Source organism: Mytilus californianus, unplaced genomic scaffold (genome assembly GCF_021869535.1).
Source record: "Mytilus californianus isolate M0D057914Y unplaced genomic scaffold, xbMytCali1.0.p SCAF_7, whole genome shotgun sequence".
NCBI lineage: Eukaryota > Metazoa > Mollusca > Bivalvia > Mytilida > Mytilidae > Mytilus > Mytilus californianus.
The window spans coordinates 40,707,126-40,731,672 of record NW_026262723.1 but is presented as its reverse complement, the minus strand read 5'-3'; the positions used below and the strand labels follow the sequence as shown (position 1 = coordinate 40,731,672).

The window sequence follows — 24,547 nt, the reverse complement described above, 5'->3', positions numbered from 1 at the left end:
TGTTTATAAGAGAGGCGAAAGATACCAAAGGGACATTCAAACTCTTGAGTCGAAAATAAACTGACAACACCATGGCTAAAAAAGAAAAAGAACAACAGACAAACAACAGTACACAAAACACAACATAGAAAACTAAAGACTGAGCAATATATTTACAAAAACTTTGAATAGTTTACAGAAAATATCGTCTAAATATCTGCTTGTATTGTTAAAAAGATTGCATTTAACAATTAGTATACACTTTGATAGAAGCAGAAAAAAGGTGGAAGGTAACAAGGAGGGAATTAAAATTTATAAATCGAAAGAGACCAACAAAAGAATGTCTAAACCAAAAAAAATACGTAAAATATAAATAACAGCATACTTAAGCCTACATAAAAAACTAAAGACGGAACAACACGAACCCCATTAAAACCCTCGAGTGTTCCAAAAGGGTAAGCAGATACTCTCTTCTATAAGAAAACTGAACTTAAGAAAATAATATAAAGCCATCACGAGTTAGTTGACCGTAATGGAATATCTGTATCACAGATGACGACGGATATGTTCCAATTGTCGTAACTGTAATTCCGTCCCCTTTTCTCCGAATGTGACCTACCGAATAAGACTTATCACCGGGTTTGTACTTACATGAGCAACACGACGGGTGCCACATGTGGAGCAGGATCTGCTTACCCTTCCGGATCACCCGAGATTACCCCCAGTTTTTGATGGGGTTCGTGTTGCTCAGTCTTTAGTTTTCTATGTTGTGTTTTGTGTACTGTTGGTCTTTTTTCTTTTTAGCTATAGCTATAGTTCCTTTGGTATCCTTCGATTCTCTTTCATTCGCCTCATTTTCTTATGCATCTTTAAAAATAATTTCACTTACCCCTCTTGCAACTTCACCAATGATACCAGACCAAGTTCCATCAGAACGTAGAACACCATATTCTCCATCCGGAACATAGTGAAAAGAGTACTCAAAATTAAGTCTTCTTGCTATCTCATCTAGTATATCAATTGTATAACCTTCATATCGTACACCGTCTGCTGTTTCTATTTTAGTTATAAAAGGTGGTTCCTAAAAATACAGTGACGCTTTTTAATAACGATTAACAGGAAAGTATTTTTATACGACACATCGAATGAAAAGACAAATTTAATAACTTAAAACGCAACAAATTTAGTTAGCAAAGACTGCAAAAAAGACAGAAAAACAAACGAAATATCAAGCTTTATAAATTCCACTTTTCCACAACATTACAAAAATCATACAAAAAAAACAAACGTGCTTTGAATTAACTTTGATGTTGTTCTTGGAATGTCGTATAAAAATCTCATCAGTTAAATTAGTTGCGCACAATTTTACACGCCCCCTTTTTTCATTTTACTTACATGTATCAGAACAACAGTTAACCTATTTTCTGTAACGTTGGAAAAAGCAACCTCCGTGGTATACAATCCATTCGATCTTGTCCAATAGCCAATCTGTATCAATTATATAACATATATTTTGACAGACCATTGGAGTGTTGAAATTGATATGATACTTTTAACCACTGGACAAGGGTGATATTTAAAGTTAGCACCTGTGAACATGTTATTTATTGGATGAGTAGGATTTATAATGCATAGAAATAGTTTATGAAATGTAAACATCATTTAACTGATAACATATATATATTAGTGTGAAAGAAAATGCGGGTTATATGCCAATGAAACAGCAACCCAACAAAACATCAAAGAAAACTGATTATACATCTAGAAGTGTTCATAAAGTGTTTATACATGATAGATTCAATAAAAAAATCAAATCTCAGACCTTTGTAGACTAGACTGCATAATAGTAAAAAACTAAGCCATTTAAGGAATGACTGTAATATTTTATCTGTCTTTGAAGAAATAACATAAAAGAATGTGATGCACACTGAATAACCCGCGTAGCGGAATATTTAAAAGTGTGCACCACATTTTGTATGTTATTTCGAATAGACAGAAAAAAATATTACAGTCATTCCTTATAATTTAATTCTAAACAAGGAGTAAACCATGATAAAAATGTTGATGACGTCCCGGTCACGACAAAATTATATGTCTATGATCTGATAGACAAAACACTTTCAGCCAATCAGAAGACGTGTTACATCCAAAATTAAATTATTCAATGATGATACTTACCAATGATTCAGTCATAGCACTTCCATTATTGTTATATTTTATAATGTTCAGTTGGGAAGAGGTATTGCTGGCGTTTATTGTTGTTGTTAAATAATCATTCAGATTTTGCTGTATAAGGAAAACAAAGGAATATACATTTACAGTTACTAACAGCAGATCTTAGCAAATTTATCCAGAAGTAAAAGAAAGTTCAGGTTCAATGTGTCATGCTTCTAGCAATATGATATAAAAAAATTCTAATTTAAAAAAAATATTAGAGATGCAGATACCATTACAGGTGTCACTGAAAATCAACCAAATGCTTTTTCCGAAGTTGAGAAGTGGGAATGCAAAGTTCATGTCCGCGTTTTGATATTGGGAAAAATATAGAACACTCGATTGTATATCATTCAAAGTTATATCAGATTTAGTTATCTGTGTAGCGTAAAAGTCTCTTATTGGATCTGTCAAATTATTTCCCTTAAAAAAAATTAACAACTTCACAAATAAACTTTAATCTTCCAAGAGACAATCGCATCCCTTGTCGTCATAATAAGATACTAATAAGAAAACAAAAAAACAAAAAATACTCACAGTTACGTATAAAGTGTTGTCGACATAAGTGTTAATCGCTTTCCATAACTTTGAAAGATACAAATCGTATATATGCTCATCTACCTGTAAGAAAAACTTTTCTTTTTAAACATAAGCAATACTTTGATTTTAATCTCGGTACAGCACGTTCAACCATCAAGTTTTTCGTTTGATTCAATATTTTTTATTCATTTCATAACACTACGCTTTTACAACCCTAAAAAGCTTAGAAAGAAGCACTTAATTACAATATTAACATTGTAATGCTAAATAAGAGGTAACCGTAGTTTGCACATGTTCAAAACTTGTAAATCCATTTTAGTACAAATCTTGATTTTAGAAATTGAGGGAATTGCATGAACCCAAAACGTAGAGAGACCTTGTGCCTCGTCGGGGTAAGCGTCTCCTACTATGCATGCATCTATTGTCTATGTCACGATAGGGAGCATAAAACAATCGGCAAATTTGCAGATCACACAACTACATGTATTCTGGTATTTTAAGATCGAAGACCAGGACAAAATGTCTTTCGTAAGTTGACACACCGACACCTCGTATTGGTCAACCAATTCGTCATGTGACCCTACAAATTTGTCGTGTCAAATTTTAGTCATTCTTTTTCAAAACCCTGCTGGAGGAAATTTTGTGTTATGGGCGAAATTCAGGAAGTTACAAGTTTAATCAAACTTTTCGTTTGTTTTGTTTTAAATATTCCTACGCAATATTGTAACATTTTCCCGAAGACCCCATGCATTTGTGTAGGCTTGACAGACGTCCAGATAATCATCTTTAGTTATACTTTATTTTAAATATCGGATCTATCAGACAAAAAGACAATACATTTACAATATGACAATGAAGCTAGTTTTTTTATTTGGGATTTTTTTCTCTCTGGTAAATGGGATATATCCAATATAAAACATATTCCGTCGCCATTACAAATACTTTATACGCCCGATACTTAGTACGTTATACAACATCTCTAAAAGCACTACGTTATTGTTGCATGTCAGTCAAAAGGAGGAATTGATAGTTTTCGGAATTTTGGATTCTCAATGCTCTCCAACTTCGTACATTATATGGCGGTTTTGCCTTTCAATATGTGAGCGTCACTGATGTGTCTTTTGTAGACGATCCGCGTGTGTGGCGTACAAAAGTATCCTGATAATTTGATGATTTACTGAAAGCTTAGGACAATATCGACCGATATCAGTACAATACCAATGTAATTTATATTTAAAATAAATATTACTTTACATATATAGGAATTGGTTTATTGATAATTGATTATTGAGTGCTAAATGTCAATTGGTAAATATTCAAGTCATGCGTAGAATGAGAACAAAGAAACTACATAAATAGGCTATGCAAAGTGGGTCTACCGGGATGAAAAAGGGGAAATTTAGAATACCACTGGAAAAAGATGGTATGTTGGATAAAGACAGGAATGTTGCCTTGTAACAGGCCACCTACGGACGCACCAAAGTGTTGTTGCGAAAGGTTATTTAACAACAGAAAGCGTGGCATTCTCCCTACACGAGGCATCAGATTTAACCCGGCTACGTAATTATACATCCAGCGCAGACCCTCTTTACCTTGATTTGATTATTGGAAGGAAGAAGTCCCGTTGGAAATATTGTTTATCCCTGTCAACCATATAAAGCACATATAAAAGCGGAGTAAGAATTGATATCCCGTTTTTAGAGGTTACCACGCTGTCAACACACTATAAAACCATGTTACAAGTATTTCAGGCTGTTTAATGCAAGGTAAAATGTTTTGGCCCATGAACATTTAAAAAACGTTGTCGAGTGTCTGTGCAAAATTTCCGTTCCACATACTTTATAAATATAAGGATATGTGGAACGATTACATATGAGCCAGTTATCCACCAGAGACCAAAAAACGAGGATGTTAACAACTTCATGTCAACGTACATGCATTCAATAATGAGCAAAGCCTATACAGTAGGCTGTAAATTGGTCCGAGATAACAAGAGGTGGAACTATTCAAAAGAGAAAATTGATAGCCTGCTTAAAAAATGATTAATGATTTAAACAATTAGCGAAAATAATTATATATGGCAGTCTTTGACAGACAGCTAAATACAACAACCATTGTATTACCTTCTTATTTGATTAAATAAGTAGGGTTTTTTGTGCTAAAATCTGCCACTGGACGTTAAACAAATGTACTTACATTTTTATGACCCGTATAATTAGCATCATACTGGACAATGCACACAAAAGAAAACATTGATATGTTCCCAGGACATTCAAATGAATCAATAGGAACCACTATCCATTGGTCTTCCTTTCGGTTGGCTGTATTATTTGCCTAGAGACAACAATTTATATAAATTAGTGCTGTAAAATATAAAAACATCCGAAATGGTAGTATATGTAAATCTGCATTATTTCCTTAGCATTTTTTTCAAATTACATTATAAAAGAGGGACGAAATATACCAGAGGGACAGTCAAACTCATAGATCGAAAACAAACTGACAACGCCATGGCCAAAAATAAAAAGACAAACAGACAAATGATAGTACAGATGACACAACATAGAAAACTAAAGACTAAGCAACACGAACCCCACCAAAAACTGGGGTGATCTCAGGTGCTCCGGAAGGGTAAGCAGATCCTGCTCCACATGTGGCACTTATAAAACTTGTATAGTTAAATGCCTTTAAGTAATTGTTAAAGATGAAAGCTACATGTATAGCTTAAGACGTAAGAGTAAAGTCATCTGCAATCTATTATATATATTTGTTTCTCATTGGTATACTTCATTTTTCAATTTCTTATTTTATCCTAATTCGATACATTCTTTAAATTCATGCTGAAGCTAGAACATTTCCTGTTGCTTTGTTTCAATTCCTATATTTACGGAATGTAACAGAACATGTTATATCTTTTTAACGGTCTCCTATATACAAATGTATGTCAATATAAATAAATTTGGTGTATTTACTGTCTTCTGATTGGCTAAAAGTATTACCTTTATTTTCAATGTTGTCAATTTTTATGGCGACACGCCCACTCTGACGTTGTGTATTCATACGCCAACATGTGTGTACGTTGTTATAATATTGTTAATATAAATAATATAAAAAGCTCTTTGAGTCTTATTTTTGATAGAAATTTATTTATAATGAATGGCTATTATTTATTTTGAATTTATTGAACCATTAAATTAATTTTTGACTCTGAAGCGGATTATGTAAAATGTGAAGAGTCAAAAATTAATTTAATGGTTCAATAAATTCAAAATAAATAATAGCCATTCATTCGCGGATTATGTAAAATGTGAAGAGTCAAAAATTAATTTAATGGTTCAATAAATTCAAAATAAATAATAGCCATTCATTAAATGGGTCTCTTAGAATGTTTTCTGTGTTATTTATTTCTTTCAAAATAACATTATGAGTACTACAAGTGCAGTTGGCGTATTGTGTATTTTGTACAACGAATCAATGTTATTTTGATCTATTTTTCTATTTTCAATATGACGATGATTAAATCACAGTTAAAACATGTAATGTAATTCTATCTCAACTTCAAATGTATGCAATTCACTATTGTGTAAATTGATTTAACACAGTCAATTAATTGACTTACTGCTACTAAAATATCGGTAATTTCTGTGTATGTTCCAATGGCTATAAATCTATTAGTTGTCCCATCAGTTAAACTCGTGTACAGGGAATCTGCTAGGTTGGAGGTATTCATGTTGTACAGGTTATACAGACGAACAGAGTATAAGGTATCGTTGTCACTGACAAAGACTGACGTATCAATTTCTGAAAAATAAACAGTCATCTGTCACTGACAAAGATTGATGAATCAATTTATGAAAAATAAACAGTCATCTGTTACTGACAAAGACTGATGTATCAATTTCCAAAAAATAAACAGTCATCTGTCACTGACAAAGACTGATGTATCAATTTCTGAAAAATAAACAGTCATCTGTCACTGACAATAACTGATGCATCTCAACAGTCATCTGTAATGATAAAGACGGATGTGTCAATTTCGAAAAATAAACAGTCATCTGTCACTGACAAAGACTGATGTATCAATTTCTGAAAAATAAACAGTCTACTGTCACTGAGAAAAAACTGATGTATATCAACAGTCATCTGTCACTGATAAAGACGGATGTGTCAATTTCTAAAAAATAAACAGTCATCTGTCACTGACAAAGACTGATGTATCAATTTCTGAAAAATAAACAGTCATCTGTCACTGACAAAGACTGATGTATCAATTTCTGAAAAATAAACAGTCATCTAGTGTTTCTGCTTATACATTGTTCAAACGTCGACAAAATCAACGCCAATATAAAATGTGATTCTTTTATTTGTTTTTTTTTTCTAAAGTTTTGTAAATTATTTACTGGTCAGAAGTCAGTGTCGGAACATAATGTAATTACGGCAAGGAAACAGTTTTCAGACATCAGTTTTGGTCTAGGAATTTAAAATATACAATAATAGTATCAAAGAATACAATCTTTAACAGTGGAGCAACATGTTCAGACAGAACGCTGAATGTTCAAAACTAATGAACTGTTCTAAGCAGGTTGACAAATCACAAATGGTCCAATATTCCAAAAACGTTACCAATCATTATTTGCATTTCGACAGCTGATTCAGAAATCATGTTTACCTTTTTCTTATGTACTGATATAATTCTTCAAAAATAAAAATAACACTTTATAAATTTGGTGCATGCGATGCGTTCTTCTGGATTAACCTTCATCATGAACGTTCATACCCAAAACAAATGAACGCCAAGGATGTTTAACTACCTAAACACATGAACAGCAATATGATACTATACAATATATAGTTATATATGTTGTGTACAAATTGTAATGTTGTACAAATTATAATTTGTACAGAATTTTTGTACAAGATATCAGTGTTTTATGAACTGCTTAACATAAATGGATGATACAAGCACACAGTCTTTTGTTTCGTATATTTCTGTAATATTTCCATGACTACATGATACAGTCTAATACTGAGCTTTGATACAAAAAACTTATCAAGAACACAAAAAGACTTTTTATGGATATGATTTTGGTGTAAGGAGAAAAATAAAAATAGAATTTAAACCATTCAGGTGTCCTTATTTCCAGTTTTAGGACAAGGAGAATAGCACTAAATGTTAGGTTGAAGTATATAAATTTGAATTTAAGACATTAAGCTGATAAAGTATAGAAGATTAACTTTTATCACCTGGTGCAAAAAGGTATTTGTCAAAAAACTTATAACTTGTACAAAACCCCTGTACAAATTATAATTTGTACAAACTTATATCTTGTACACAACATATATAACAACTAACCATACATAATACAATCAAAGCCGATATTTTTTTTCTTTTAATGGGTAGAAAATACACCAGTGAACAGAATATTTTCATTTTGTTATCTAACGTATTTTAGTAAACTCACCAAATTTTGTATTTGTCAGTAGAATAACCTCTAGGAATCCGCTGTCGCTCCTTTGAAATAACGATAAAGACATCTCAAGATATTCGTGGAAACTGGGCTGTAGGTAATATGTCGGTTTGCAGTCATCCTGTATGTTGGACGACAAAGTAACGAAGGATGTATTGGTCCATTGAGCCACATGACACATGACTCCAGTAGTATCCTTCTCAACATCGATCAAAACGATGCCATTCGTAGAGTTAACATCGTATGCCAACTCTAAAATAACAATATATGAAGAAGTTATGGTACAATTTTAATACATTGTAGGGGTCTCGGTAGCCGAGTGGTTTAAGTAGTTTTTAGCTACTGTATCACTAGCCTGTCAACATAAAGGTTTTGAGTTCGAACCCAGCACGTGGCAGGTGCGTTCAACTTCAATCTTAATTGAATAGGATTGTCAGTTTTCCTGCTGAAGGTCGGTTGTTCTCTCCGGCATACTTCTTCAATACAATATGGCCGCCACAAAATGGCCAATAGTGGTGTTCAACACAAAAAATCAATATCAATCGATACATTGCGTCCATTGAACCAATTGAAATACGGTACGTAAGGATGTTTTAGCCTTGTTATTTTCAGTGTATATGCTTGATAAAAGATTTAATAAATTAACATGAAAGGGTATATTTGTCCAAACTTGATAACTGCATTTTCCGTCATAAGAGAAATACACAAGTAAGTGTACACAGATTTATTGCTTGTTGCAAAATGTTTAGCGTCAAATATTACATAACTACACTTATTCAACTGACAATTAAATACTGTATTGTAAAAGTTTTAACTGTAACCAATAATCCATGTTACTGTTGGCGGTTTGCTCCTTCATATGGACAGGTTAATTGCTGTTCACTTAATGTCATATGCAATATTAATAATGTTGTCTGATTTAAATGCTTAGTCTCGTGGGTTTTAAATGAAATATCGACATATATATATAGTGCAAAAATGTCAGTTTACAAATTAAAATATTTTCATATTTTGTACTTTAAAGGCATTGTAATATTCTGTATATATGAAACGTGTATTTCAATTTTGCTCAGCACCATGGTCATTAAATTGATCGATAATTAAACATACCATCAGTAATATATGTGTCGTCCAGAACAAGCGTCGGCGTTTCATTGTAAAAATTCAGTGTTATACTGACAGAAGATGGGTCTGTTTGATTGAAAAACGAATCTGTTAAATCTGAAAACTTCTGTAGGTTTTCGTCGTCAACGAACACTCCTACAAAAATGAATTAAGCATAAATTATAATAAACATTTGTAATATTATATACGATTTTGTCCTTAGTTTTGTCTGTATTTTTGTTCATTAGCTGAAAAGAAATAATTTGAAAATAAAGATATGTGGCATAATTGCCAATCAGACAACTATCCATAAAAGACATAATGACAAGTCATCAGTAGTAACTGTTGAATTATGCATTGCAGGAAGCAACGTTTTGACAATTTCATTTTCAATCATTTTTTAACGTTCTGTAATTATAAATAATTTGGTTCTTAAAGATCCGACTATCTCATTAAGGCTATATATACTCTTAAACTTGCAGGACCATTTGTCTATCAAAGGTTGAAAAATAAGGACCGGAGAGAGATAGTTGAGGGGAAAACATTACTTTTACTGTTATTGAAAGCGCGATGTTTTGTAAATCTGGAATTGCTCCTAATCATAGGTTTTCACAGAGAAGTGTTGCTATATTTGGGTATTCAATGTCCAAAGTGGAACCCTCCATGCACTGATTTTTTGATCTGAAGAAGTCCGTTAAAACAAAATTAAAAACATAAGGAAGTTATTCAGGATGGGTTTCAGTTGATATGCAAGAATAAAGGAGTTTGTGCTAGCTTTTAAATGATATGATAAGTTTGTAACAGTACCAGATTTGTTTACAAAGTTACATATCATAGCTTAATGTTTATCATGTTTTTTTATCATGCATGTTCCTACAACATGGTCAATTTATAAATCATTTCCGTCGCTAGAAAATTTATATGGCAATTTGTAGTATCATATGATTTTCTAAAACTATTACGGTTTGTCGGGTAAATTTTGTCATTAACTGAGAAAAAATATCGAGTAATCTGATACGGCTTCATATATGCAGATTTCTAGGAATACGAAACACTTCCTGGTTCATACCGTTGCTTTATTAGAAATTGTGCTTAGCATGACTACACAACATTGTGCGTTCTGTAGTGTTATTGTCCATATTCGAATCCGTTTAAGCAGGGGCGGATCCAGCCATTTTTAAAAGGGGGTTCCCAACCCAGGATAAAGGGGGGCGGGGTTCCAACACGTGTTCAATGGTAGCTATGATATTTGTCTTAGTATTCTGACTTGCAAAAGATGTTTTGGAAAATTGTTATGTTGAAATCAAAATGCTCTGATAAAATGGTGATTCAATTTACTGTATATTAATTTTTAAACGACAAGGTTTTGCACTAATCTAGATGTGCAAACTGTCTATTTTGATACTAGAGATACCACAGAATATAATTTAGACATACAGATGTATTTTCTTCAGAAACGTCAAAAGGCAAACAATAATGAATAAAAACAATCAAATCTATTGAACCAAAAGCGGTATTAAAATAAAATAGGCAAAAATTCTCTAAAAGTAAACTTTGCCAAGGGATTCGCAACGTTAGTTTTTTTTAACGTTTACGTTTACAGTTGATCATGTGAAACTCAAATGATTGATTGATTTTTGGTGTTTTAACGCCACTTTTAAGCACCGCTTTTGGGCTATTTCGTGGCGGCCAGTTTTTATTGGTGGAGGAAGCCGGAGTGCCCGGAGAAAACCACCGACCTTCGAAAGGAAAACTGGCAATCCTAGTCAATTAAGATTGGAGTCGAGTGCACCCGCACGAGCGGGGTTCGAACTCACAACCTCAGTGTTGACTGGCTAGTGATTACAGTAGTAACTACTTAGACCACTCGGCCACCGAGGCCCCGAAACTCTAAAAATGCCATGGCACATACAAAATTATTTACTATGCACAGGGCGAAAAAAAACTCTCGAGGACTAAAGGTGCATTGGCAGTGCAATCGATCCTGTGGTTTTAAGTAGAACTTTTAAATCTTGGTGCGTTCGATTTCTAAACCAAAAATGTATACCTCCTTTAAAAACGCGCAGAGAAAAATGTTCAAAATTTTTTAATAAAAGTATAAATGCATGAAGAGATTTAACCAAACGAGACACAAAAATAAGTAAAGAATTTCATAGGTCATGTTAATTTACCTGAGAAGATGGCAATCTTAAATTTCTGTGACAATTACAACTTTTTATCAGGTACTAAAGTTTCAATCATCTTTGCAATATTTGATGAATATTTAGAATAAACGCCATTGCGACCTTGCACTCCGGATGACACTCTAATGAATAATTGTTATGAATGTTTCTGTGTGCATTATTTGATGTTGCATGTACATTCACCATTATTTCCTTTATTTCGTTTGACTGCATTGTTCAATCATTCAAGTAATGCTTAATGGCAATACGTAAATCCCTAAATCATTGACTTAAGAGATAAGTGAAATAATCCTCATCTTTCAAAGATAACAGAGAAGTGATTTTCTGTTGTGTACCCTTTGATCAATGATGAGTTATCTTATTTGTAGTAATTATACGGATTTCTAACTAAGTTAAGAAAAACGGAGTTTTCAAAGCACGCAATAGGGGGAAGGAAAGATCAAATAAAAAAAAGATAATAACCAAGCTAATTCCATTGATTTCAAAAAGGGCAATTGGTATGTTTCTTTGTTATCTATTTAATGTTCTAAATTTAGCAAATTTCAATCGAGACTCGAGTCCGTTAGAAGTATTTTAACGTTGTTGGATTAGAAAATATTCCGTAGGAAGAATTCATTGTAAATATTTTGATAGCAACTAGTGTTCGGGACTATAAAAAAAACTCGCACGAAGCAACAATAAATACCATACATATGTTTATGTAGAATTGCATGAATTTGAAATAAATTAGAGCTTTAAAAAGAAAACACGTATTAAATACTAATAAACGGGTCTTCGAGGAATATGTGTGTCGCCCGCCGTCTCTAATTATCAGCAAAAAATGCGAAGACCATGTTTTAATATGGATAATCCTGAATATAATAACACAAATCAAAAATTAAAATTGAAAGATCAAAACTGCATGTCCTCTAGAAGAATCTATAAATGTTTGGGGGAATTCTTTCATCTATGCAATTTCAGTGGAGTTTTCTGATTAACAATCTGAAATAAGCAGAAATGGCTAAGACCATCTTTTGGTGTGAGAAACCCAAAAAATCACACAGACCAAAAATAAATTAGCAGGTGTACAACTTCCAATTCTGTATAGAAGAATGTGTGCAAGTTTGGTTGAATTCTGTCGAGCCGTTTTCGTTTTCAAAGCGTTACGGCCAAACAAAGTGTGACGCGAACTACGACGCCGCTAAATGAGGGGCCGAATGGTCTCTACATGTTGGTTCAGCTTTGTTGTCAGGCGATACAAACTATGAGAAAGTCCTGGCCTGCCACAGAATAATGTTTTAGATAAATTACGTTTCTTAACATCAATGAATTTTCCAGGTCATAACTGCCCATTGAAAATCAACATTTAACGAAACATATGAATATGTAAAACATAGCAACTGATCAAATTGAGTCCATGGTGAGTTTGTTGACTAAATTCAAAACTTAAATTTATTGTCTTTTGAGACAGAAAATATTTGAGGGACAACATTGTATTCCCCGTAGTGACGCAAAAGTTAGAAGTTCAGGAAAACAATTATTTCGATTTTGCAAACAGCAGTTTAAAATAAATATTTGCCAACTTACAGATCAAACAATAATAAGTCTTTAACAATATAAAAACAAGCTATGGCCAGAATCTTATATGTAAACTTCATATCATAAGACCAGCGTTTCACAAAAACTCGTACAACTTAAATTGATCGTAAGTATATGTATACAGAATTTTTCATAACTTACACGAGTATGTTTGTGGTGAGATTTTAAGTGAAACGATGAGAAGGTGTCCAAGTACATTGTATATTTATAATAATGTCATATCCTATGAGCTATCACGTTAAAATCCTATCAAAAGCGTCGTCCTAAGTAGGATATATTCATTATAACGTCGATGATATGTCCGTGTCAATGTTATTAAGGGCATACGATACAGTTTTGATCCCATAATGAAATTTTGATGAAAATTTGCATGTAGGCTATTTTTTACCTGATTAAATCAAATATGTAATAAAAAATATACAACCATGTGCTACTTTTTGAGTAAATTGAGGTTGAAATTTCAAATATTTCCTCACAATTCAAGTTTGTGGACGTTCTTTTCTTTTCGATAGAAATACATAATTTTTTTTGTTTTAAAAGATAAACACAAGCTGTTTTTTGTTAAATTTTTTGTAATTTCTGTTTTATATAAACGTTCTATAAATTTGTACATTTCATTTTTACAAATAACTCATATTAATCAAATGATCATGATTGTAGAAAAAAAAACGTAATTTTTTGCTGTATATTTATCAAATTTTAAAAAATTGCAGTATTGACTTTTTCATGAAAATTGGTAAACATAATCTTCATACGTAATCAAACCAAATGTCATTTTAAAAAAAGGGGGTCCATGAACTCGTTTTCAAGTTTAATCAGATTGAATGATAAAAATCAGTCGAAAACTGCATCTTTTCCCGATAAGTCACAGTTTGACGTCGCGAAAATAACAATTTACGTTGGCAACGGCTTTACCTTCCCTGTAACTGTATCGTATTCCCTTAAAGACCAAACAGCCTATTGTTTATGCGCATCAACTAACGCAACTTGGTAGTGACATAAAAGCTCTATGACGTTGTTTCTAGCAATGAGAAAACGTCAAATTATAACGTCCTATTTCGCGTTTTTCATGGATTCCAACATGGTGTACGCTTTGAAAAAATACGTCTTCCAAGAAAAGAGGAATTAAGTGTCGCGCTGATATCTAGTGGAAATTAAACACAAATGGACACAAATGAAACTACACTATATTTAACCTTCGTTCTAATAAAAATGATAAAATATAAATTTTGAACTCGACTTTTTGCATTTACCCCGATCTGCATTTCATTTTTATTTTCTTTCACTTGCGTAGATTTTGTCTTTCATTTGCGCCGATTGTGTACAGGTAAATTATAGGTGAAAGTTATTGTTATGCCCCATTTATTATGCCCCATTTATGGGCATTATGTTTTCTGGTCTGTGCGTCCGTTCGTTCGTCCGTCTGTTCGTCCGTCTGTCCCGCTTCAGGTTAAAGTTTTTGATTAAAGTGTTTGGTTAAGGTAGTTTTTGATGAAGTTGAAGTCCTATCAACTTGAAACTTAGTACACATGCTTCTTATGATATGATCCTTCTAATTTAATGCCAAATTAGAGTTTTGACCACAATTTCACGGTCCACTGAACATAGAAAGTGATAGTGCGATTGGGGCATCCGTATACTATGGACACATTCTTGTTTAATTTATCATGTAAACCTCTTTTGTTAGCCAGTTGTACATATGTTATGAATTATTTTAAAGCACTCCAATAAGATCACTAAAAACGTAAAACAATGAATTATTATCTGTTCTTGCCGAGAATTTGTATGCCACACATCTGTTTCTTGTCATTTCATCTGTTCTATACTTGTTGTACTTGCCAACAACGAAGTCCATCTTTTTCTTGCTTTTTTTTCAACTTTCTCGTGTCAAAACGAAGTTCACGAACAATATGACCAAAATTATCTTAAAACATAAGGAAACACTGTTTATTTCCATATATTACCAGTATAAATTCTAGGTTTTCTACATGTACAGTGTACATATATTTACTCGTAAATTAAATATAGTATCGGGCTAGTGATAAAAAAATATAATAGGCGCTATTGAAGGAATCAAATCAGCGCAAATGAAAGATCGATTTTTTTTTTAAATCGGATTAAATCTCGTACGCCTGTGTAACTTTACACTGGTAAATTTTAATGTCTTACGCTTATAATTTGAACTTATGTGATTTTCAAATTGAGTATTCAGAAGGTTAGGCCGATAAACAATAATTTCTAGAAGTTTTGACATACTGGCAACGTATGCATGTAACTTATTGCTTGACGATTCTCGTAAAATAATGTCCGATCTCGCAATGAAGTTAAAATTTATTTATACTGCTAAATTGACAAAATCTTATGACAAAGGTTCATTGTCGTTTGTCATTTGTTTCATTTCAAAAAAGGAGAAATGATAAAGATTTCGCCTGATCTCACTGAAGCTTACAGCTAATTTACTAATGCATGTAGAGCAACACTTTGGTTAGCTTGCTTGCCTTGTTTATATATTTTTTATAATTATATTGGGATAACGTCCAATTGAATTTAAATATCATATATACAGTTTTACATACCTATATATGAAGATGTCACTCTTAATTACAAAACTTGAATAAACATTTATACAAACAAAGCAAGGAAGCCAACCAAAGCTTTACTCTACAAGCATTATGAAATTAGCTGTAAGGCAAAACATATTATTAAAATTAATACTCAGCGAATGTGAATTAAAATAAAAAAATTCGGTGTTTAAAACTAAATTGTTGTAACTTTAACTAATGACAAAAACAATTGCTCCAAGAATAATATCCAACATAAAATTTCTCACTTTCTTTAAGCTACAATGACCTGAAAGATTAAAAACAAATTTCGATTTTTCAATGCCGGCAACAACCTTGTCTTTGTTTTAATTCCCAAAATAAGCAATTTAGATTCATAATATTTTATCCTGTTTTGAGAAATCTTACATTGTAGTTTTTAACGGAAAATTATTTCTAAATTAATTTTTGAATTAAAAACTTTTTGTATTTTATATTTACTGTCTCGTTTATTCAAAACACGTGAGGTAGTAATAACAGGGATTGTATTTTATGATAGGCTAAATGGATGTATAACGTTTTAGAATCAAAAACTTTAATTCATATATTATACCTATAATTTTAATTTCCTCAGTATATCTTAAATATTCAGAAATAATGAATTCACAAACTAGATGGAATAATTTCTATACGTTCGTCTTAGTCGGGAAAAATAATGGTATTAAGAAGTCCGTCCATGCTTATGTTTGTCCGTCTGTCAACAGTAGCGAATGAGTGCGTTAGAGCAAACTTCTCAAATAGTCTGTAAGTTAGCCAGTGCAATAATTTTGCTAATGAGGGGCTGAGGACAAAAACAGACTTTCCTAACAAAAGCGGCGTAAAAAGTTATTTCAAACAGTTTTTCATTCCGACGTATGGTGATTCTGAAGGTTAATAATGTGCGGCAACAACATCATGAGATCTGATACTGATACATGCATATTATCTCTTGTATTACCGGATAATAAAGTTGGTGAATGTAGTATTCTTTGAAATTTAAATGTGGGGTTTCAAACGCCCAACTTGCGATTTTTTTCAAATAGTGCGCCGGCAAGGAAAGCTTGTACTATGACGTCAGATTCAATGTTCTGAAGAAAGACAACTCTTTTCTTCAAAACGAACGAGAAAAAAACATGAAAATTACTCATAACTTTTTTGAAAGGTCGGTGACATACACTTTTTTTTGCTTTAATTTGAAGAGAACGCATGGCACTTTCCTTCTTGAAATTTTTATGAAGAAATCACTGGTAGATATTTTTTAATACTGGAAACGTTTTTCATTTTTACGTTGTTTTTTTTGGCGGGAATGAAATAAATCATATTTTTAAAGATCAAAACAATAAGAGTTTTAAACTCTTGAACCTGTATTTGATAGACACAAATCTACTGTTTAACGTGAAACAAGAATTATGCTTTTAGGTTTGATATAAAGGATTTTTTTTAGAGATAAGATAACAAGCAATTATCATGTTAATATTAGGGAAAACACGAAACTGAGGTTGCTATAGTGACAAAACTAAGTCGGTGACCCCCAATATTTTTCATCATATTTTGTTCCTCAAATCATGAAATACCTCCACACAAAATTTTAAGGAAAAATCACTGGTAGAACTGAATAGGCTGTTTGGTCTTTAAGGCCAGGTCAACGTATTTGACGTCACAAAACCGTGATATGCAATTTTATGAAGAGCTGAGCAGAGTGATACAGACAGTGGGAACACCGATTAGTAATTAATACTTACCACCTTAAATATCCTTGGATCACTAGATCAGTCAACGTGCCATCCGTTGGACGTCTATTGAGATATGGTGTAGTTTACAAAACTGACAGAAGGCAAGACATAGTATTTTTTATGATTTTATATTATTTAGCTTTAATAGAATGTTCAAATTTTAAAGTATAGCATTATAAAAATAAGAAGATGTGGTATAATTGCCAATGAGACAACTCTCCATCAGAGATCAAATGACATAGAAGTTAACAGCTATAGGTCACCGTACGGTCTTCAACAATGAGCAAAACCCATACCGCATAGTCGACTATGTAAGGCCCCGAAATGACAAATGTTAAACAATTCAAACGAGAAAAATAACGGCCTATTGCATTATAGAAATAAAGAGATGTGGTATGATTGCCAATGAGACAATTATCCACTATAGTCGGATGCTACCTTCTTTGGGTTACCGTACGACCTTCAGAGTATTATACATTTTAATAACCAAATGCGATTGAATAATGCAGAACAACTTGTTTCAGGTCTCGTGAGAGAGAGCTTTTACTCTTTTGATATAAATTATTCATTTAGTAACATTAATAACAGACATTACTTTCAAATTGCAATTGCTTTTTTCTAAATAAAAATTAGCACTTAGTAATGTACATGAATATTATAAATAGTTCCATAGCAATTATTCTTTATAACATTTCCGTACGAGGTATCGAAATGGTTTTAAATAATTATTGTTTTGGAGATTTGTATTCTATATAAAAATTTTATTTTATGTGTTTATAAATTGAATTTTTGATTAGTTCAGATATACTAACTCGTGATTGTTATTTTTATTTCTAAGTATCCTAATATTTGTGTCTGGAACATTCATACTTAATTATGTTTAAGTATATGTGCTTGTAATTCTCGGCGATGGTTTGCACTTGACTTTGGATGATACTTCAATAACATGGTTAACAAACATAACAGGCGTGTCTGATTCATTATTTGATCTAAAGGAAATTATAATTATTGTTACTTTTAATGTATATCTCATATTGAATTAGTAAAATAGCTTTTCACCTAGAGTAAAAATGTAACACACCTACAGAATATTTTAAACACGACTGGTACATTCATGATTTGATACAATCTTTAACAAAAATGGTTTAGTGTTCCCCGGAACCCTACATGTATGTCTTGTCTGCGATTGCTGCTGTCAGTGTAAAAATGTAATGTTGACCGTGAAAAGTAAGTCCATTTATCAGGAAAATACTTCTTTTTTTCAATCAAACTTTTTTCTTCAAAAGCTATTTCTGGGTCTTGAAGATAAGCTTCTGTCAAAGTTTTATAATAATCCATGAAGGTTCACAAAAATTATCATCCAAAAAGTTTAATCTCAGACTGTCTGTAAATGTTAATGCAAAAACTTAAGTCCATCTACGAGTAAAATACTGAAAAATGAAATATATATATATAATTCGTCGTAAATTTAGCCCAACAATGTTAGATCTTCTTGTTCTTTCCTCGGCGGGATTCGAACCCTTGCGTCTGTGACATCGTGGCAACACCGCCTGCACCGTGTCCAGTGCCCTTCGACCACCTAGGCTACATAAAAATATAGCTTTCGGTGGTCGATGTAATGCATTTCCTCGTCGGGATCTTGAGATTTTGGGTAACTAATACAAGGTCTGTTCTATGGGAAAAAATTCTACTATAAGGGAAATGTAAAGATCAGTCATCAGCAGTGCAGTCTCTCATCGTAAAGAATAATGTTCATGTGATTAAGTTTCGGAAACTGTATCTAACATTCGCTGAAGACCTGAAGGGGTTGTACCAATACATGAAATGTCGTCAGGGAGAGCAGGAGAGCAACTAGCTATATGATATACACTTGTTTTCTGGTTACATTTTTCAAGTTCTACCAACAATTCGTTTATAAATGCTAAATATAATAAACCAGACAATACCCCTCCTTGTCTTACACCTTGTAATACAGGAAAGAACTCAGAATGACACTGGTTTACAACTACTGAACTCATGGTATCAATATGACAGTCATTTATAACTAACCATATTTTACCTGTTACCCCCATTTTATACAATTCTCAAAACAGTATCAAAAGCTTTTTTACTCACTTAAAAAACGAAAAATATTTTATTGAATATTTCAAGGTTATGATAAATTGTCTCATGTAAGTTAAATGATGGAGTTCAGTAACTAAGGTACTTTTGAAATCCTTCCTGTTAGAGATTCGGAATGTTTTTGTTATATAGCACAAAACGTATTAACCGAGCTTTAATGACGCTTTCAAATAATTTCAAAACACAGGACAGTAAACTAACTGCTCTATAATTATCAGGCGAAGTCTTGCACTTGGTTCCACCTTTGAAGATAGGAACAGGGAGGCATAGTTTCCAGTTCTTCGGTATTCGCCTGTGTTTGACGATGATATTGAATAATGCGGTTAAACACTTCACAACAGAGATACCTCCGTGACGCAAATGTTCATTTTGAACTCTGTCATGTCCGGCGGCTTTTCTATATTTTAACTGCCCTATCAATTCAGAAACTTCTTGTTCAGTTATCAAACCACAAGGTAAGTATTCTCCTTCCTTAGGTTTTAATAATGCCATTGTACGTGCTCTCAATAGAACATTTAAAAGATAAAAAGTAAAATCACAAAAATACTGAACTCCGAGGAAAATTCAAAAATTGACATTAAAATCACAAAAATACTGAACTCCGAGGAAAATTCAAAAAGTCCCCAATCAAATGGCAAAATAAAAAAAAAACAAAAAACAAACAAAAAATAAAACAAACAAACACATCAAACGAATGGATAACAACTGTCATATTCCTGACTTGGTACAGGCATTTTCTTATGTAGAAAATGGTGGATTGAACCTGGTTTTAAAGCTAGCTAAACCTCTCACTTGTATGACAGTCGCATCAAATTCCATTATATTGACAACGATGTGTGAACAAAACAAAAAAAAAAACAATAGGTAAAAATGTCACAAATAGGGGTAAATAGTCTAATTCGGTAGGTGACATTCGTGAAAAGGGAACGGGATTGTAGTTACGACAAAAGGAACATATCCTATATCATCTGTGAAATGGATATTCCATAACGGTCAACCAACTCGTGATGGCGTCCGTAAAATTTACAAAGTGATGATTTCAACTTCACCATTTGGAACTCTTGGTTTAAAAATGAAAATTCACAATTGGGAAGCTGAAATCATCTCTTTTGTCGTAAAGTTTTGTTTTCAACCGACCCTCGTAGTCAATTTCTGGATATACGTCATAATTAAATGGCAAAATCAAAAGCTCAAACACATCATTTTTGACATTAAATGCATTGTCAAAATTATCATCGTCCTTTGGTTGGTATAGATCATGGAAATATTCGGCGAAACAGTTTGCTACAGACTCAGGAGTACTACACTCTTTATTTTCATACACACATTCTCAATCACTTTACGGTTTTCTTCCCCTAACTTTTCTACTTCGTTTAACCTATCAATAGTCATATGAATCATTGTCTTTAATTCAAAACAATGACAATTCAGCGGCATCGTGATATGCTCGCTAACGGATTTTGGTTCGTCCTTACGAAAAATTTCTTCAATGCTAGATGGGTCGCCAGAAATAAACTGATGTAATAATTAACAGTCTTTTGCATACTTTTGTGAGGATGAACCCTTGTTTGTACTTTTCCTTGTACTTAGATCGACTAGTTAACATAATTCTATACCATGTTATAGTATCATCAGAGTCATTTAGTAATTCAATTAATTTTGCAGTATATGAGTCTCTATGAAGATCTATCAATTCTTGGTCTAAAATTGCAATAAAATCTTGGTTCGGTACAAAAAGTGTCCCTTGCCTACTGTCTTGAAAATCTTGGCTATCAACAATAGAGTCATCATTGTTTACAATTTGGAGGACAGGGGTGCCAATATCTGTTAATATATGCACTATCTGACTATTCTGTGGGGAATATTGCTTGAAAGTGTCATTCATATTGTAAAATGAATCTACGTTACCACTTTTATCAGATCCTACATCAGAATTTTTACTAGTATCAGACAATTCAACACCTGTCGTCTTTAAATGTACGTCCATTCACATCGGACGCCATTACATCTGAAATATATCCAGTTGCATGTATCACCTTCAGATTGCGTGCCATGCTAATGGTCTACTTTTCTGTGACATTGATCTTTGACGGTGACATCAAATGTCATTATCCACTTTTTCATATAACCTTGGGGTATAAAATTCTATATTTGTTCACCTAACGTACACATTTTGATTTGTTAATAAGACAATATGATTTTTACCTTTGTACTCTTTACTACATTGACATTCAAGCGAAACTTGTTTTGGTTTTGTCTTAAGCCTTTTTAGCAGTATTTCAAATAGATTCATCACAGGCCATGAAAGTGGTAAAAGCAATGTCTTATTTGGAAACTTAATGTCATAATGGATGTCGTATTTTTTTTGCAATTGAACAGTATTGACCTTTTAACATTGTCTTAAGGGAATACATGTGCCTATCAGATTACCCTTGAGGTTCAACATATCTCGTAGTATTGTACCTAATGTTCAGCAAAATATTGTGATTGACATTTTTATTGTACTCAGTATTTAAAGGTTGAGTAGGTAGAAATAGAATCTGATTTAACTATAGGATTTAAAAAATTGTGTTGTTGTTTGGGATTTGGAGGGGGTCATATTGGTGTAAATTACATTTATAATTGTGATTCAAAACATATTTGTTTAGGCTTTTTTCGGTTGAAAATTTCCCTCAGTATCGATTCAATTGAATGAAATATATATCAGATTTCGAAAACAAATCAAAGGATATTGTACCCTATACTTTCTTCTTAACAATAATGCTATGCATGTTTAAAATAATCGGATTTTCTATTCATCAAAAAAAAATTGTCTGGTCCCTAGGGAAATAACCTTCCGCTCAAGGTAATTTTTTTACAGCTGTAATACTAACTTGAACCATATTATTGTTTGTCCCGTAAACTATTCTAGAATCTTCGTAAATAAAAAAAAACTCTGATGATATTACTGATTATTAATTGAGTTGTGTTGACACTTTTTAATAACTTGTGATAGTAATGTGCTTGATACATTTGTTAAGTGGAATTGATATCATCAGCAAGGAATATGTCGTATAATCAAGTAATCTATTTCTGATAATGATAAGCATGGAATATTAAGTATTATATTTTATAAGCAAAACAATTAAATAATTGTTATTTTTTATACGACAAGGTTTATTGTTTATTATAAGGTGTTGAGTTGGAAAAAAAACTTTAAATTTAACACACGGGTACGAAAAGCTCAAAACATATTACTACACTCGCAAAAGAGAGACGAAAAATACAAAAATTGTACCAAAAGGATATTCAAGCTCATAAGTCGAAAACGAACTGACAATGCAAATGAATGGCAAAAATCGAAAAAAATGACGAAAAGACAAACAACAGTACACAAAACATATAATCATAATTTACATATATTCATGTAATTTATATAAAAATAGAAACAAATGCCTTTTCACTTTTCCCTTTTATAATAATTAATAAATAAATAAATAAAAGCTTTATGTAATTCAAAAGTCAGCATTTTTTACAAAACAAGGACATAACATAAGCTATATTGATATTTTAACCGATATTTGTATCATGTAATTTGGAAATCGAATAAACCTTCGGTATACCACAAATAAATAAAAGTCACTTTTAGAAAACATTACAATAAGATGGTATATATTGCTACACGTGTAGTCTAATAAGCAAAAACAACATAAATTTGCTCAGATTTTTTTTCTTCAGAATTACGAAATACAAAACTGTTTATCAGCAATACAGATTTGATCGTAAAAGCAAAACTAAACAACTGTCATTCCCATAAACAATATAGAGAAGTATCAAGTAACACATACAAGTAGATATATTTCCATCATAATTGTGGTCATAGGACAAAGGAGAACAGTCAAATGTGGAGATTGGTTCAAAAGATTGAATAATACACGAGAATATTGTAGTTTATGGAAGGACAGATTTAACTTATAATATACAAAAAACTCAAAAATATTTACAATTTGAAATATATAAACGGGTAATTAAATTCTAAGAATAAATTTATTTCAAAAATATATACCATATTATGCTTGATTTGAAATATTCAAGGACAAAATGACTAAATTACTGTACTAGTTTTATACACAAAACCTGTCGGTCTTGACATCTATAAAATATTGTCTTACTTGTTTGAAATATACAAATATTGTGCCGTCTAGTCAAATGTATAAGCTTAATCGAAATATTGTTTGAAAATGTTTTCGAAATATTTCGACCATCAACTGTTGAATTAAAACAATTCAAAACTGATGAGTGATTTTTTTTTAAATAAATAAATCAATGTACTCACCAAAATGTGTAGTGTACTGTGCATTGCAGAAATATAAGAAGCAGGTGTATATACAGAGTAAATATTCTTTTGACTTCAACATTGACTCCATCTATCCATAGTCCGCCTTTTGTACATGGAGACTATTAAGTCCGAAAACTAGTGGTTCTAAACAGATTTTCAAGTCAAGGATAGAATTCATTTGTTGATATTATAAATCACATTACATGGAGAGGTCCGACTCCTACTGTCAACTCTTCAAAGCCGGAAAATTCTGGTAAGTTTTCAATATCCTTAATCCGATTTCGAACGCTGAAATAGCACATCTATCATGCAGTCTTTCAATAATTTTACCTGGTTATTTGGAATCAATAAATTACAGGTATGTTTACTTCCTTTGTCATGTCCGCTAATTAATTACTAAAATAATAATGAAATATCGGAAATAATGTCTACAAACTCAAGTGGTGCCGGGGATCTTGTTTGTTTCTATTCAAATGTAATATACAAATAAACCTATTCTAAATTCAAGACATTTCATTTATTTTAGTTAGTAAATGTTAAATAATTTAAACCAGTGACTGATTTTTTTTTATCTTAAAGAAAACAATAGATACTAGTACTTGGTAAGCCTACTTCTTAATTTAAGAAACTTTAAACACTAAGCCAGGAGTAACCGAATGCTAGTTAAAATTGTCCTGTTGATTTTTCATTTATAGGATTCTGTCAGTTGTTTCGAACACAGATACATATT

At 32.1% G+C, this 24,547-nt stretch overlaps 1 protein-coding gene across 1 annotated transcript in view; it reads right to left on the bottom strand.

Annotated features, from left to right (window-relative positions):
* The window catches only part of LOC127710295 (ionotropic receptor 25a-like), a 31,024-nt gene extending 6,902 nt beyond the window's left edge, over positions 1-24,122 (bottom strand). The window contains exons 1-9 of the mRNA XM_052216091.1: positions 23,815-24,122; positions 9,312-9,461; positions 8,196-8,453; positions 6,353-6,534; positions 4,930-5,067; positions 2,731-2,814; positions 2,158-2,265; positions 1,375-1,467; positions 869-1,060 (exon numbers count right to left, since the gene is read on the bottom strand). Of these exons, the coding sequence (XP_052072051.1) occupies positions 869-1,060; positions 1,375-1,467; positions 2,158-2,265; positions 2,731-2,814; positions 4,930-5,067; positions 6,353-6,534; positions 8,196-8,453; positions 9,312-9,461; positions 23,815-23,905 (1,296 nt within the window). The 5' untranslated portion in view covers positions 23,906-24,122. The remainder of the gene's footprint in view (positions 1-868; positions 1,061-1,374; positions 1,468-2,157; positions 2,266-2,730; positions 2,815-4,929; positions 5,068-6,352; positions 6,535-8,195; positions 8,454-9,311; positions 9,462-23,814) is intronic.
* Between the last annotated feature and the right edge of the window lie 425 nt (positions 24,123-24,547).